Below are 16715 nucleotides of genomic sequence, written 5' to 3'. Positions count from 1 at the left end.
AATATCGAATAACTAAATTAATTTCTCAAAAAATATGGGAAAATCAATTTCAAGATTATTGTTAGAATCATCTCTTATAGGTAGTACAGTGAATTCTATTCAGACCTGGAGTCAGGAAGACCTGCATTCAAATTTGGCCCCAGACAATTACTTGCTGTGTGATTGTGGGCAAATTATTTAATCTCTGCCTCAGTTTCCTCATCTATAAAACAGGGATGATAACAATAGTCGTTGTGAGGATCAAATGAAATAATATTTGTATAGAGCTTAATATAGTGTCTAGCACCTAATAGGAGCTATATAAATTTTTTTTTGCTTTTTGGAGGGCAATTGGGGTTAAGCGACTTGTTCAAAGTCACACAGCTAGTTTTTGTGTTAAGTGTCTGAGGCAGAATTTGAACTCAAGTCCTCCTGACTCCAGGGCCGGTACTCTATTCACTGCACCACCTAGCTGCCTCCATAAATGGTTTTTGTTGTTGTTGTTAAGTCATTTTTCAGTCATGTCTATTCTCTGTCACCCCATTTAGAGTTTTCTTGGCAGAGTTCCTGGAATGGTTTGCCATTTCCTTTTCTAGCTCATTTTACAGATGAGAAAACTCATGCAAATAGGGTTGAGTAATTTGTCCTGGATGACACAACTAGACCGGATTTGAACTCACAAGTTGTCTTACTGCCCCATGTATAAATGTTAGCTATTTTTATTTAGCACTCTGTGAGATCCTTTGTTATTGTATAAGAGGCAGCATCATGTGGTCGATAAGAGGCATTATTAAATCCAAGAAGACTTCAGTTAAAGTTTTGATTCTGGCTAATACTGGCTGTGCTGCCCTAGGCAAGTCTTCTTTAGGCAATTCTCTGAAGTTTTAAGTTTCAGAGGAGGAGCAAATCTGCATCAGTGGAGGAAATTTTTTTACCTAAGAGTTTCCAATACCAATGAGATCATGAGTCATATTCCAATCTCTATAATGCCATGCGAGAAACACCAGTATGGCCATTATGTTTGGTTAATGTAAGTTTGGCCAACTGATGTAGCACACTTCTAAATTTTTACTTACATTTCCTTAGAAGTCTCCTATGGGCAGCTAGGTGTCTCAGTGGATAGGCTGGGCCTAGAGTCAGGAAGACCCGAGTTCAAATGTGGTCTCAGATGCTTACTAGCTGTGTTACCCTAGCAAGTCACAACCCTGCTTGCTTCAGTTTCCTCATCTGTAAAATGAGCCAGAGGAGGAAATGGCAAACCACTCCAGTATTTTTGCCAAGAAAATCCCAAATTTGGTCATGAAGAGTTGGATTTGACTGAAACGACTGAACAACAAGAGAAGTCTTCTGTTTGAGATTATGGAATTGATACAAAAGATATGGCTGTAGTTTCCACGGACGTCTGTATCATCCACAGTGGCTGAGACTGCTTGTGACATTTCTATATGATGTGATTGGAATTTTTCCACCAAAGGCCTGCTGAAAGAATCATTCTTCTGAGGCCTGAACTGTGTATCATAGGACAATATTCTCTTGTATTATCCACTAGAGGGCAATAAAATAAGTGAGGTGTCATACTCATGGAGCAGGTTACAGGGAAAGAAATTTCTAAAGTGATGTTATAGGCTAGCCTGAATACAAACCTAAACAATGGTTCAACTTGCTTTTGATGCAACTTTGAAAACAAATAGGTTTTTTTTTCATCGACTTATGTCTTACCCAAAATGGTGAAAATTTTAAAAGTCAATGTTTATTGTTTTTCTACTTTCATGGAATATAAATGGATTCAGAGGGAATTTTTTAGAGATATACAAGCCCATTTCCCCCTCTCTTTTGTTATTTGTCTTTGTTTGATTAGTACATTATTATTATTAGAGTTATAGGCAGAGTTATGGCAATAGATAGAGTAGTGGATAGAGCACTGGTTGTGAGGTCAGAAAGATCTGAATTCAAGTCTGGCCTTACACACTAGCTAGTTCTGTGACTCTAGGCAAGTCACTTGACCTCTGTTTGGTCTTGACTTCGTTTCTGTATCTGTAAAATGAGGATACCAATGGCACCTCCCAGGGTTCTTGTGAGGATCAAATGAGATAATAGCTGATAAATACAAGTATGTATAGAATGACTTAACACACACATACATACATATATACATAAATGTATTTGTGTCTAATGGTAGCCTTCTCTAAGGATTGTGGGGAGGAAACAAAAGAAATTTACATGATTATTATATATTTAAAAGGAATAGCAAGTTGTATATAACAGATTTGCTGTTTCATGGGCAATCATCTTATTAAAATTATGCTGTTATGGAAATGCTTTTTTATTCCATAAATTAAAAATAAAATAAAGGAAACATAAAAAATAAAGTAAAATATTTTCACATAAAATTGCTTAGCATAGTGGTTAGCACAGTAAATGCTATGTAGATGCTAGCTGTCACTATTATTAGTATTAGCTACTATAGAACTTACAGAGCTGGAAGGGATATTAGAGGTCATTTAACAACTTTTCAATCTTACAAATGGGGAAATTGAATCATAAGGAAGTAAAGTGATTTGCCCACGGCCACAAAACTAGTAAACCGCAGAATTTCAGGCTAAAACCAGACACCTTTCCTTAAACCACCACTTCATCTAGACTTCTCTTTTTCTTTTGAGTCCTACCCTTGCCTAGTCACCCAAGACTAGACATGTCACAGTTATCTTCATTCCATTTCCTCCTTCATCTTCCACATTCTCCAAAACCTATCAATTCTTTCTCACAATCTTAATTCAACAAATATTTTTTACATTCTTATCAACCACATCCAAGACACTGGAGATAGAAAGAAGAAAAAAAGCATTATCCCTGCCTTTGAGGAGTTTACATTCTACTAGAACTGGATCTTTTCATCTGGGGTCCACAGATTCCCTACCCTGAGGAATCCATGAATAAATTTCATGGTGGGGGGAGTCTATACAGCTAGATAGGAAATGACATAATTTCAATATAAATGTAATCCTATGTATTTTATTTTATGTACTTAGAGAAATTATTCTGAGGAGGGTCCAGAGATCTTATCAGACTGCCCAAAGTTTCCAAGATATAAAAAATGGTTAAGAAACCCCATTTACTAGAGGGATCTGACATATATCCAGGTGGTATGTGAGGAGGACAAAGGAGACACATATATACACACACATGTGCACACACACAGACACATGTGCTCTAAGAGACTTTGAGAAGGTAGAGATCATGGAAGAAACATGGAAGACCACCAAGAAGGTGGCACCTGGACTGACCTCTGGTGAAAAGAGATTTTGAAAAGTAGAGATAAGAAAAGAATTCATTCCAGTTACATTCAGATTTACATGAATGAATGTGTGGGGGCAGTTCGAGTGTGAGTAGCAGTCCAGTCGATTATTTCCTATTTATTTCATACATAGCTTGTTTGTACATATTTGTTAGCATGTCGACTCCCTTATTAGATTGTGGGCTTCTCAAGGGCACAGACTGTCCTCTGCCTTTCCTTGTGTTCCTAGCACTTAGCAGAATGTCTGGCACATAGAAGGCACTTAACAGATGATTATTGACTGGCAGACAGCAACTCCGGGAGGTAGGGGATATATTTTTCTTCATTTGAGAGATATGGAAACTGAGGCAAAAAAGGTTTTTTCTTTGTTATTTTACTGATTTGTCCAGGGCTGCACAGCTTGTGAGTATCTGATGCTGTATTTCAACTCGGACCTTCTTGACTCCAGGCCCATAGCTCTAGCCTCTGAAAATGAGAGTAATATGAATTAGGGTTGGAAAGGTAGTTTGCAGTTATTGTGGAGGGTCTTAATGCTAGGTATATATTCCACTTTTTGATAGCATAGTTAAATACATATATTACCTCTTTTCCTAAACTGTAAGCTGCTAGGGTGCGGGGAATATGATGAAGACAAAGGCTCTTGCATTCCCTCAGTACCTAGCACAGTTCTGTTTGCATAGTAGTGATTCAACAAATAGCTTTTGCACACGTGAGTGAACAAATGAATGGCTAAAACTTAGGTCTTCTTACTTTTAGTCCAATGAGCTTCTGCCATGTTGTCTCATGATATGGATATGATCCCAATAGACTCCAGATAACTTTACTCAGTTCCATGGTCATGAACCAAACATATATCCTTGGCCTGGAAAGGCAGGCCATTGTATACCAAGTTTATATCAAATTGGAGGAGTTATACATAGTCTTAGAGAAATACCTAGGATACTAAGAGATTAAACAAGTTACCCAGGGTCATACAACCAATATATATCAGATGCAGGACTCGAATCGAGGCCAGTATATCCTAACTCAGAGGCCAACTCACTATCTACTACGTGGTGCGATCTCTCAAGGTATCTTAGAGTGAAGGTGTTATAGCTAGTTTTTTTTTGGAAGTGTTTAATGTCAAGTCCAAGGCACTCTACCAGTCTTTCTTTAATAATCTGAAAATTGGAATTCATACTACGTGCTTCCAAAAGATAGATTTATACAAAATTCTTAATATTCTTAGTTGGTGTTTATATTAATGCACAGATAAGTTCCATAATCCTTGGTTCAAGATTCATCTGAAAGATGGATTTGTGTGTGATTCCCTATTAAACTGTACCACACAAAAGTATTTTATATATTTAAACAGATGTTCTGCTTTGGCCAAAGAACATTACAAACTTGGAGAAAAAACATGTTCAGGAATTGCTTTGCATTTGTAAATAGATCATTCTTAGGAAAAGTCCAAACAAAAAGGATGTAGATTTCTTGATTAGTCACATAATTAAAGCTTCTAAGGTGATTATAATGCAAATAGTTTTTTTTAAAATAGAAATATTACATTTATCTGAATATGTGAGTTATCTGCATGCAAATGACTTTAATGAAGTATAAATAGCCTTTTTTATTATCCCATGACCTCTTTTCTCAGGGGATGGGGAATAGGGCCTGGGCCTATGATTTCATTGATATAGGGAATTCTCTGTTTGAAGACTCTACCAATGCAAGTTGTCACCTTCTCTTCAACTTATAGCAGGGGTTCTTAACTTTTTTTGTATCATGTATCCCTTTGGCAGACTGTGCTATAGAATAATATTTATTGTCTGCATTCATAATGGAAGCTAAATTTCAGTTAGAAGTTGGCTGTGAACTTAAGAGATTTGCCCAGTCACATAGCTAGTATATGACAGAGATGAGACTGGAATGCAGTGAGAATGTCTTTCTGGTTTCTAGATTACCAACATGTCCACTAAACCACACTGTCTCTTCACAGGACTTATTTTAATCTCTTGACTTTGACAACAGAGGCAGTGTGGTGTAATGCTTGGAATCATGCAGGCAGACATTAAAATCCCAATTCTAACACTTAGCTGTGTGACCATGAGCAAGTTACTAACCCTTTCTGAGCCTCACACTTCCTAAGACACCTACAATCACAGGCAGGTTGAGGTTTTTCCTCATTTGAAACCTCCCTCTGCAAATGGGCAGGAGTGAAGGACCTCAGACATTCTGTTACCTGATTTTTGTCTGGCCACACACCCTGACATCCAGTCACATAACCCGGTATATCTTCCCAGATGTAATAAGACAGTAATTTAACCCCTCTCTAGATTTAGCATGTTTGAGATAATATCGATTTTTAGAGGGGGAAATATCTCCCTTGAATGGAAGAAAAAGGCTTAATGTGTATGGATTTATGATCTGGTGGTTTGCCAGAAGGCTTCCAAGTACAAATAGAATTTATTTACTCAGGAACACCAGTTTACTGGATTGTAGTGCCTATGAAGCAACTTTCTCACAAAAAATACAATTGAGGATGATAAAAGCTTTTTTTTTTTTTTTTTTTGCTTTTTGGAGGGCAGTTGGGGTTAAGTGACTTGCCCAAGGTCACACGGCTTGATAACAACTTTCTATAGGTTTTTCTGGTGACCTTCAAATCTTCCCCCCTCCCCTCCTTTACTGCTTTAGTGCTTTTCTTGGTCAGAGCTCTACATTCTTCCCATTACTGTGCTTATTTCCTACTTTCAACTTTTTTGCTCCTCAATTCAATTCAATAAACACATGTTAATAAAACAGAATAGCCCCTGCCCTCAAGGAGTTTCCTTTTGGGGGTCAGGTGGGGGGCGGTGGGAGGAGATGGGACAATATGCATAGAAATAAGTGAATTAATAAATGCAAAATATATGCAAAGTGATAAAAAAGTAATTTTAGGAATAAGAGTAAACTAACAACTTGTTATGTGTGTGTTAGAGGGGAGGATGGGGTGGTGTTGTTATTCAGTCACATCTAATTCTTTGGGACCCCATGGACCATAGCATAGCATACCAATAGTGTCCCTGGGATTTTCTTGGCAAAGTTACTGGAATGATTTGACATTTCCTTCTCCAGTGGATTAAAGTAAATAGATGTTAAGTGACTTGCCCAGGATGACACAGCTAGTGTCTGAGGTTGGATTTGAACTCAGGTCTTCCTGGCTCCAAGCCTGAAACTCTATTCACTGAGCCATCTAGCTACTTCTACCTTTTGTATGACTAATCCTTAATTTTTGGAAAAAAAATCTTTCACCAACTAGATGAGTTCAAATCTTCTTTTTTTTCTTTTTTATTCTTTTCCTGACTCTGCATATCACAGCCCACTGGACCTTGCTCTTCCCTACTCTTTGACATCTCATATTCTAAGGGTATCATCATTCTGGCGTTTCTTTCTTCTCCAACACTCAAAATTTCTCTTGGAACCTAGATTTCTTGTGCTTTACTCCCCCTGTCTGTTGCCACCTCTCCTGGCATTGCTTGTTGTGATTCTTTTCCATCTCCATAGAGATCAAAAGTGTCCACCAGGTACAGGTGTTCTTTCTTGTCCTGTTTGAGGGGAGCAGGGCTGGGATGTAGCTCTCTGTGCCCCTTTGGCAAATCTCCTAACCATTATGGCACCCAGAATTTGGGGGTCCTTGGACAGAGCAGCTTTATTTGCATGTGTGGAAAGGGCAAATTCTTTCTGGTCTTTTCTACCAGAGAAGGAAAAACACATACTCTTTAACAGAGGTGTCAAATGTACCCTTCAATGGGGCCACACCTAGATTAAAATATAATTGTGAAATACTTAACAGAGCAAATAAAAATACAATGGAACATAGATAATATTAATATATGTTCTTCTAAGTCAATATGAGACCTGCAAAGATCCTTATGTATGACCCCCATTTCTATTTGAATTTGATACCAATGCTCTATACTACCCAATCTGCCAGGGTCAAGATAGCCTCTAATCACCAAAATAGCTTTTGTGCTACTTTACATAATGGCCTCTCCATTATATTACTTGGCCCTAACTTGATGATAGTTGTTATATCTTCACATTTCACTAACTTCATTACAGGATTTCATCTCTGTGTACTTCCTCTCCCAATGAAGATTATACCCCTTCATTAATAATTACTATTGTCCAGGGTCACACAGCTGAATTTAGGGTCACAGAGGCTGAATTTAAACTCAGGTCTTCCTGATTCTACTTTCATCACATGGTGACTGACCTTCACTTGCTGATCCTCAATGAATTTACAATTATCCCTTCCCCACTGAGGGGGTTAGAGGTACAGCAGCCTTACGATCTGGAAAATCCATGTAAAATTTTTTGGCCTCCCCCTTTGCGCCAGAGAAGAAATCTGAATTATTATGTTATTAAAAGATAATATATGTTTTTTTTAAAGCAATTGGGGTTAAGTAACTTGCTCAAGGTTACATGGCCAGGTGTTTCTGGGTGGATGCTAAGTGTCTGAGCCCGGATTTGATCCCCAGGTCATCCCAACACTAGAGCTGATGCTCTTACTCGCTGTGCTACTTGGCCTCCCCAAAAGATAAAATATGTTAATGTTATATAATGTTATACATATATTTTATGGGTTTCTGAGTTTCTAAACTTTTTCTGCCTTAGATGCTGGCCTTCTCATTGTCTGAAGCTTCTGTAAAACTCCCCCCAAATTTCCATTTAATTTCCTATGCTGACCTGAGATATATCAGGACCACTACGGGGAAAGTCCAATATGGAAGGGACAACTGTACCTGGACTGGTCTTCACAGTCTCTTTCTAGGTCTATATATAGTCTTTCCACTTAGGCAGGACCTGCCCAAAATGCTTTGTGCTGGTATAGTTTTTGAGAACCTAGGGTTGCCTCTGTGTGATGATAAGCATTAAAATAATTTAATAAGTATTTACCAATCAAAGGGATAATTGTAAATTCATTGAGGATCAGCAAGTATTGATATATAAGACATATATCTTATATAATATGTGCATATATCTTTTATAAAAACTTATATATCTTATATAAGATATGTAAATATCTTATATAAGATATATATATATATGATATATATAAAATATTTATTAGCCAACTAGCATTTTACTGGCACCTGTTGTGGGTCAGGTACTACTGTAACTGTTGGATGCAAAAACAAAAATGAAAACATTCCCTGCCCTCAAGGAGCTTACCTTCTATACAGGAATCAACACGTACACATCTAACTGTATACATGTACAAAGTAAAGACAAATAAAATTTGATGGGGAGAAACTAGAAGCTCAGGGATGGTTTCATATAGAAGGTGGCCTGTAGGGAACTGGGCTTTAAACCAAACAATGATCACAATAGGGTTTTAGGGATGTTCATGCACACTTATTTCTGTTCAAAAAGGAGCTGAACTTTGTTTTGTCTTTCTCTAGTTTGAACTCCAGTGGTTGCTGATTCATTGTGACCCTCTGAGACCCAGAAGAGAAACTTGCCATGAACTTCCAGCACAGGTAAAGCTGGGGCACTTTCCTCTTCCATCCCCTTCTTTTCCTTTCTAGCTGCTGCCCTCTCTTAAGGAGTTAGCTACATATCTTTATCCACCTGATCCACTTAAGGTCAGACAGAAAGCTCAAAATCCAACCCCTAGCCTGTCTTTCAGGAATCACTTTGACCTAACCCCTGGCTGGCATTTTGGTGTTTTCTTCTGAATACCCAGCACATCTGTCCTTTGCACAGAATATTCCCCATGTGTGCCATTTTTTTTTTTCTTAAAGCTTATCCCTGGTAGGCTTCACTTGTCATTCTTAGTAAAGCTGAAGGTGAAACTGAATGCCTAGGGCAGCTGTGGTGAGGACATAGAAGCCAAGACTGGGAGGGCCATTTATGGAGTTCCTCCAACCTGAGGCTGCCTCTGCAGAAAGGGTTAAAGGGGACTGTTGTCATTCTATCTTGCCTCGCCCCAGTCTCCAGGTTTCCTCCAATCCTAGTGACCCTCCTCCAGGATCATTCATAAACAGAAGAAATAGACGCCTCCAGCTGCTGATTTACCTTTGCTGTTGGTGTCCCCGAGCTTTTGCTTTGCAGACTTGTGGGTGGGGGGTGGCAAGTTAGGGTGCCGATGATGGTCACTTTATGTGTCTTGTGGGTCTAAAAATCCAGCAGGGGCAACAGGGAGGACAGTGTAGCCCGTGGATTAGCCAGAGAGGTGGTGAACATGGCTATTGCTGCCCAGGACCAAGGGCCCTTCCGTTTTTGGGTCTTTCTGCACTTTCTTTGCTTTTGCCTGGCTCAAGTAAGTTCTTATGTGACTTGTGTAATCAGTTTCTTACTTTCTCATATCTTTCTTCTGCAGCCAAGCCTGAGCAATGGGGAGGTAAGTTTGGACACTGGGCATGTGGGTATTGTTTTCTTTTGTTCTGCTTTGAAAACTAAAAAATTAAAAGGAAGGTATTCTGGAAGACCTGATGAGCCCTGATGAACGAAAAACTGCAGAAGAGTATCAGAGAATGTCTGTCACAACCAGTCCAAGGCTAGGGATTATCTCTTCTCCTTCCATCAAACTCAGCTGTTGCTGCAGTCACCAATCCTGTATCATTTGCGGTTTGTGCTAGAGCAGGGGAAAACTCAGTCTCCTCTGAGCCAGCTGCAAGTCAGTCAGCTAGCCCTCACAGGAAACCCTAGATGCTCAGGAAAGAAGTTGGTGATATTAGATAGGTACATAGTTGTTGTTGTTTTGTAAATTTAAATTATATTAAAGCTTATCAGAGTTATAGGCAGATTCTCTAAGTGCAAATGTTGTACATCTGACTAAAAAAGGAACTGAGGTTAGACTAGCCTCCTCCCTCCAGTTCAAGGTAAGAGGTAAGAGAGGGAGCTTTGAAAGATCTAGGATTGACACTGGACAGCCAAGTCTTAAAGGCACCTTCCCACAGACTCTAGCTCTAGCCTGTCTGCTCCCTCCTCTTCTATTGGGATTGGGGGATGGGGGGGTGGGTGAGGGTAGTGGAGGTTTGAGGTTTCACTTACAAAGCTCCCATTGTAACCTGCCTGGCAGATGGAGCTCTGCAATCAGGAAAACAGAATTTGCTTTGACCAAGTGTAGTTAGGAGGTTTTTATTAATCATAGCAAAAACTTCCCCCCCACCCCCATGTTCTTAATATTTCTACTTTATAGTTACATATGTAAACAGTTCCTGTATAAGCTAAGCTTATTTTGCTCGATATAAAAAGTACCACTCCACTGTGAAGCCCAATGTAGTTTTCAAGGCAAAACTTTTCCTCGAGGCAGAATTTCTTCAAGTTCCTTGGAGGCTGTATTTCCTAGCTTACTCCCTTAACTTTATCTTTCTGTTAGCAGTAGTTTCCTCCCCCATTCTACACTGTATAATCAAAGAAAAGGATTAAAATATATTCAGTTTGCAAGACAAAGGTTATAATAGGCTGATCTGAGCTTTTGTCCTCATTTTTGAGATTTTTTTTTAGAATCTGGTTAGAGAATTTTAACTTAAACACAAAATCAGTTTTTGATTAAAGTCAGATATCAATGAACCCTTCCTTTTTTATTTGAAGACAATTTAAAAGAGGTAGGACTCATTGCACTTTCATTCAATACACAAACTCTTAGGTGGTAACTCGAGACTGGTTTATCCTGAGTCCAGATTGCTTGCTAAAACAGTGGAAGACCTAGCTAGGTAGAGACCCCGCCCCGAATGTAACTTTTAAAAAGTAGTGACTAACCAGTCAGGTAACCCATAAGGAACCTGGCACTCAGCTGTCCTGGAGCCCAGGGTTTTCCTTAGGACTCAGAGGCTCCTGTGGTCTTCGAGTTGGTCTGGCTTGGTTGGGAGGCAAGTGGGAAGGTGGAGGTGGGGGTATGTACCAAGGTGCTCAATTCTTTAAATTGTTCTTTGTGTGTCCTCCTTCACTAGAGAGGTCCCCCGGGTCCCCAAGGGCCTCCTGGTCCTCCCGGTCCCCCAGGAGTTCCTGGCATCGATGGTATTGACGTAAGTGTCTTTTCTGGGATGGAGAGGTTGTCCCAATCTGTGGCCGGGAGACAATCTAGCCTCCCTTTGCTTTGGTCCTTCGCTTCCCTGATCACCTACTCTGCAACCCGAAGGCTGTTCATAGGAAGCTGTAGGATGAGTCCATGGATTGGTAGTCCTAAATTCCCAAACCAAACCAAAATTAACCTGCTCCCTGCCCGACCCCCCCTCCCCGATCCATCAGTAAATAACTAGCTGCAATGCTAACATTCTGGTCTGCTTCTACGCCCAGCACAGAGGTAAGTTTGCCCTGTGCGCCCTCTCGTGTGTATATGCTTTTGGGCTGCTGCTAGTGATGGATAAATTTCTGCCTCACAGGGGGCATTTCTATGAGAGGAGGTGTCACATTCCCCTTTCTTAGTCTTATTTGTACTGTGTGCCATCTGAATTATCTCTTCCCACTCCATGTCCTTGTACAACCCGTTTCCTTGACCCCGGGTCACTCAATGAAGTCTCTCTCCTTTTCTTCTTTTGTTCTAGGGAGATCGAGGTCCAAAGGGTCCCCCAGGCCCCCCGGTAAGTGAATGGCCTCAATTACTGCCTTTTCCCTTCCTTTTAGAAATGCCTTGAAGCTCAACTATTTTGAGTTTTTTAAAGTTTATTTTAAGTGCCTCATCTTGAAAATCTCTCTTTCCTTCTTCCTTCCCCCACCCTCTCAGGGTCCCAATGGAGACCCAGGAAAACCAGGAGCTCCAGGCTTACCCGGCACACCAGGCGCAGATGTGAGTACGTAGTTACTTACTTGGGGTAGAACATCAGAAGGGTGGGCTGAAGTTGAGTTGGAAGTTTAAGGAGGAGGGAAAAACTGAGAGCTGATTGATGGCTAGGCTTTGAATGCCACCTTGTGCCTGGCTTTAGTTGGCTACGTTGCAGACAGCTTTTTTTTGACAGCTCTGGGCTTAGAGTGTGGGGAAAACTGGAGCATCCCTGGAAAGTGGATTCAGACTGTGCTGGTATTTCCGCCCCTTGGAAACAGAGAAGGGTTTGTGGAGAATCTAAGAACAGTTTGGCCTTTTTTCCCCTTCTGCAAAGAGGAATACAGAGATGCCTTGTCTCTTACTGAACTAACTTTGCCCCCTCTATCATTTCACTAATGCCCAATCAATTGTCTAGTGAATCTCCAACTGACTAGTTTGAGGCAGGGAAATGGACATGGGTTGGAGTGTGAGGCTTTTTTCATTGCTTCATGGGAGAGGGGATGTTTAAATCAGAATCTTGAACATTTTTGGGACTCAGCCTCATCATCTGGTGTTATTAAAGAAAAGATATGGTTGTCTTGTTTTTTTTTTCCTTTTCTTTAATTTTATTTTCTCTCTCTCCCCCCTTCTTCCTTCCTTCTTTTTTCCCTCCTATTTTTTTCTCAAGTTCCTATTACCATAGCAAAAGTATAAATACTGGGGGAGATTTAAAAAAAAGTTTAGATAAAAATAATGTCCCTAAGAATGGAGCATAGCAACTTACATTTATGTTTTACACAAACCCTTTGTGGTTTAAAAAGCGCTTTCCTTATAGACACACAGTGAGACTGATCAGTGGTATAAGTTACATTATCCTCTTTTTCTAGTTGATATGGTTGAGGAAACTGAGGCTAAGGGGATTAAGAGACTTCCCCAAGCTATACCTAGAAAGCTTGAGACCAGGTCTGCTGATTCCAGTTCAAATCCAGAAAATTTTTCTGACTCCAAGTCTAGATATTTATGCTATTCTGAAGGAGGACAAGACAGTATTGAGCTCCAATCAGGTCTGTTTAATTTCCTGACTTTCCAATGAGATCCATGGCTTTGAGTGACGGGGAGATGAAGATAATGGAGGGAGAAAGACAAGCTGAATTATCATTACAGACCCCAGGAAGGAAGGCAGAAGAAAGCCTTAGAAGATTGGTGACAGTCATAAATCCTCTATGAGAAGAGCAATGGTAGTATCCTAATGATACCATATTTAAGACACAAATAAGATATATCGTAATGGATAGAGAACCATCTTTTCATTTAGGAATACCTGGCTCCAATTTTAGTTGGATGACTCTGGGCAGGTCATTTAACCTCAGGGTCCTAGGCAGCTCTTTAAGACTCTAAAATCAAGAGAAGGTGTTAATCTACATTGGCAGAGGGACTTTTCTTAATGAGACATTCTTAAACCTTCGAAATTTGAATAACTTGCCCAAGGTCACATAGTCAGTATATATCAGAGGCAGCTCTTGAACCCACATATTCCTTAGGAAGGGGCCAGCTCTTTTTCTTTCTTCCTTGCTTTTCCTCCCTCCTTCTACCTTGGGAAGAGACAATAGCATGCAATGAAAAGGAAACTCAAAATGATAACCAAGAAGACATTCCTTTCCATATTATTCTCCTGAATATAATCATTGATGAAACTTGACATGACCTATACAGAACTGAGTTCCATATAAAACTAGGAACTAATAAAACTATCCTATCTCTACCTTCAAAGACTGATTCCCAGGTCCTAGAGGATCCAAGCCAAAGTAAACTTCAGATGCAAGTAAAACTACTTTTAGCTAACAATAATATTAAGAAATATTTATATGGCCCTTCAAATTTTTCAGAGTTATTGACAGATATTTCATTTGATTCTCAAAATTTTGTGAGCTAGGTGCTATTATTATCCCCATTTTGCAGATGATGAAACTGAGGCAGACCAAGGTTAAATGACTTGCCCTGGGTAACTTAGCTAAGTAAGTGTCTCAGCATTTGAACTCAGGTCTTCCTGACTCCAAGTCTAAAACTCTGTCCACTATGCCACCTACCTAACTTTTGGGTCCCCGAGAACACTTGAGCCCCAGAAATGTCCAGTGCCTAGAACAGTACATGAATGTAGTAGTTACTATGTAGATGATGATTGAATGATTTATTTTTTCCCACTGTATGACTGCTGGGAAGGCTAAATGCCTTCCTGTCCCTCTTACCTCCTAATGTTCATTTTAGGAAGCACTGATGTTAACAGTCCTCCACTTGTCTTTAAAAACTGAAAAGAGTTCTAGACAAAAAAGGTAATTTTCAATTTCCAAGAACCCTCTGAAGATAGACATAATTTGTTTTCATTTCAACTTTTAGAGAAGGCCTTGCATTTTAAGAAAAGCTGAAGCTAGTTTTCCCTGAGAGTTAAAACATTTAATTAAACAAGATCTTCCCTAACAGTCAGTAACAATGATAATCTTTGTAAGCCATTTAATGCTTTGGTGGGTTGGCTCCCATTACATGTTAAAATGTTTTATTGGGCTTTTTATGAATGCAAAGTGGTGGCATTGTGAGAGCCCTAGGACTGGGGAAAGGAATGTTATATTAGTCTTTGGGTAATATAAACTCAGAGTATATAATTAATTTGATTTCAGCTCCTGCTTTGACACATAATGATACACTATATACCAAACTGTGGTCTCATAATAAAACGAAAGGGCATTCAGCATGAGACTACTAAAACTACTAGCCCTGTTGCTTAGTGTAACAAATGATTTCTGTGTAGAATGTTTTCTCTTCTGATGCAAAGATAATTTCTGAAAAAAAAGTTTCCATCTTTCTTAATCCTTTTTGCTCTTTTTAAAAAAATTAACATTATATAAGAAAGGCTGCCTTTTAAAAGAACACCAATGAAAAAGTCTTCATTTCTATACCTCCTGGTAAGGCTAGATCCAAATTCAGCCCAGGCAGTTGAGGATCAATACTATTCTTACAGGGAAAAGAGCCTATAGCTTCTCTATAACCCATTTTCTAGTTTAATAGCATAGTACAGAAAGTGAGACCTGGGAAAGACCTTAAAAAGGCCAAGGTCTCCCGCTGTATCCAGGGCCATCATTAGATGTCCTGACCTATGTCTTGCCACTGGACTTCACTGACTTTGGAGGAGAAAGTGAGGCTGATGACTTTGCATAGACCTGCCTCACTTAAATACGTTTCACTTGCAAGTTGACATCACCCTCCTCATGTCATTGGTCCTCTTGAGAAGGATGAACAACAATAACAGCGTAGGATAGTGGAAAGATCAGTAGATGTGGAGTCAAAAAAAAACGCAGTTCAAACCTGGCATCTGCTACCGCCTATGAGCCTCTTGACAAGTCACCTGACCTCTCTGAGCCTCTTGCTCCTCCTCTGTAAATTGAAGGTGTTGGTCCAGATGGCCTCCGAGGTCCCTCCTTTCTGGCCTTGTTTCTGAGGTCCTACGAACTCAATAAATTACTTCCTTAAGCATGATTTCTGCCACGCTTTTCTCTTTGTTCTTTCATCCTGCAGAGATGGAGAATGTCAAATGGCCCTTCGATAATGAACTTAAGCTACACATTTCTTCTTTATTAACTGAAAATTTGGGGAGAAAACCTAAGTTAGCAAAGCAGAATACTGATGTGTATTGTAGCTAGTGATGGTCATGGAAAAGTCTAAGCACATACTGGGGATTTGAAATCAGGGTCAAACATGAGGTTGTCAGAGACCATCATGCATGTAAAATGCTTTGCAGTCTTTCAAATGGGGAGGGAGTAAGCATTTATGCAGTGCCTATCAAATGCGAGGCACTGTGATAAGCGATTTACAAATATTATCTCATTTGAGATTTATAAAAGTACTATATACATATAAATCCTATTACCTCTTTGGAACTCTGAGATGGTTTTGAGTTCTTGAAGGCTACACCAACATAGCACAACCCTGGCATGTTGCTTCAAACTAGAAAGGCATTGTCATTCTGAGCACCAATCTACTCAAGTTTGGAAAGACTCAGGGGTAAAATGGCCACTGAGTGATGAATTTGAAGGGGGCCACAGCAATGTATGAAACCATCTACAAAGGTATTGGAGGGGTTGTGATCTGTGTCAGTGAAGGGAATATCCACATTGAGTTGGGAGGGGGGTGGCGCAGCAATGTATGAAGCTGTCTACAAAAGGATGTTGTGGTCTATATCAGTGAAGGATCTATCCAAATTGATGAAATCACAGATCTGTTGAAGTTGAAATGTTAGAATGGTTCAGATGAATTGATTGACCTCTCTATTTCCATTTTTATTTTGTAAGTAGGGAATATTAATTCTTTACTCATTAACTGAATATTTGAGATCATTGGAATTATAGATGCATATAATAATCATTATCAATTTACTTGCCTGTAGCTAAAAAAACTTGATGCAGAATCAACTGGATTTTTAAAAACAAAACTGAGCTTGAATGAATAATGTTCTTTCTTTTTGTAGTCAGTAATAATTATAACACCAGCTCACATTTATATAACACTTTACAGTTTACAAAATTCTTTCCTTAACAACAATGCCATGAATTGACTAGTGAAAATACTATTTTTCCAATTTTTACAAATGATGAAACTGAATTTTCGAGGCAGTAAATGACTTGACCAAGGTCATATGCCTTGCAAGTATTAGAATTTTCTGGCTCAAAGTTCAGACCCTGA

At 39.4% G+C, this 16715-nt stretch overlaps 1 protein-coding gene across 1 annotated transcript in view; it reads left to right on the top strand.

Moving 5' to 3' along the window:
* The window catches only part of COL9A1 (collagen type IX alpha 1 chain), a 124814-nt gene that overhangs the window by 18920 nt on the left and 89179 nt on the right, over positions 1-16715 (top strand). The window contains exons 5-9 of the mRNA XM_069070718.1: positions 8698-8775; positions 9618-9638; positions 11194-11268; positions 11788-11823; positions 11967-12029. Coding sequence (XP_068926819.1) covers positions 8698-8775; positions 9618-9638; positions 11194-11268; positions 11788-11823; positions 11967-12029 — 273 coding nt within the window. The remainder of the gene's footprint in view (positions 1-8697; positions 8776-9617; positions 9639-11193; positions 11269-11787; positions 11824-11966; positions 12030-16715) is intronic.

Source organism: Petaurus breviceps, unplaced genomic scaffold (genome assembly GCF_028583685.1).
Source record: "Petaurus breviceps papuanus isolate PSGF00001 unplaced genomic scaffold, PetGlider_PUasm1.0 90822, whole genome shotgun sequence".
NCBI classification, from domain to species: domain Eukaryota; kingdom Metazoa; phylum Chordata; class Mammalia; order Diprotodontia; family Petauridae; genus Petaurus; species Petaurus breviceps.
This window is presented reverse-complemented; position numbering and strand designations above follow the sequence as displayed.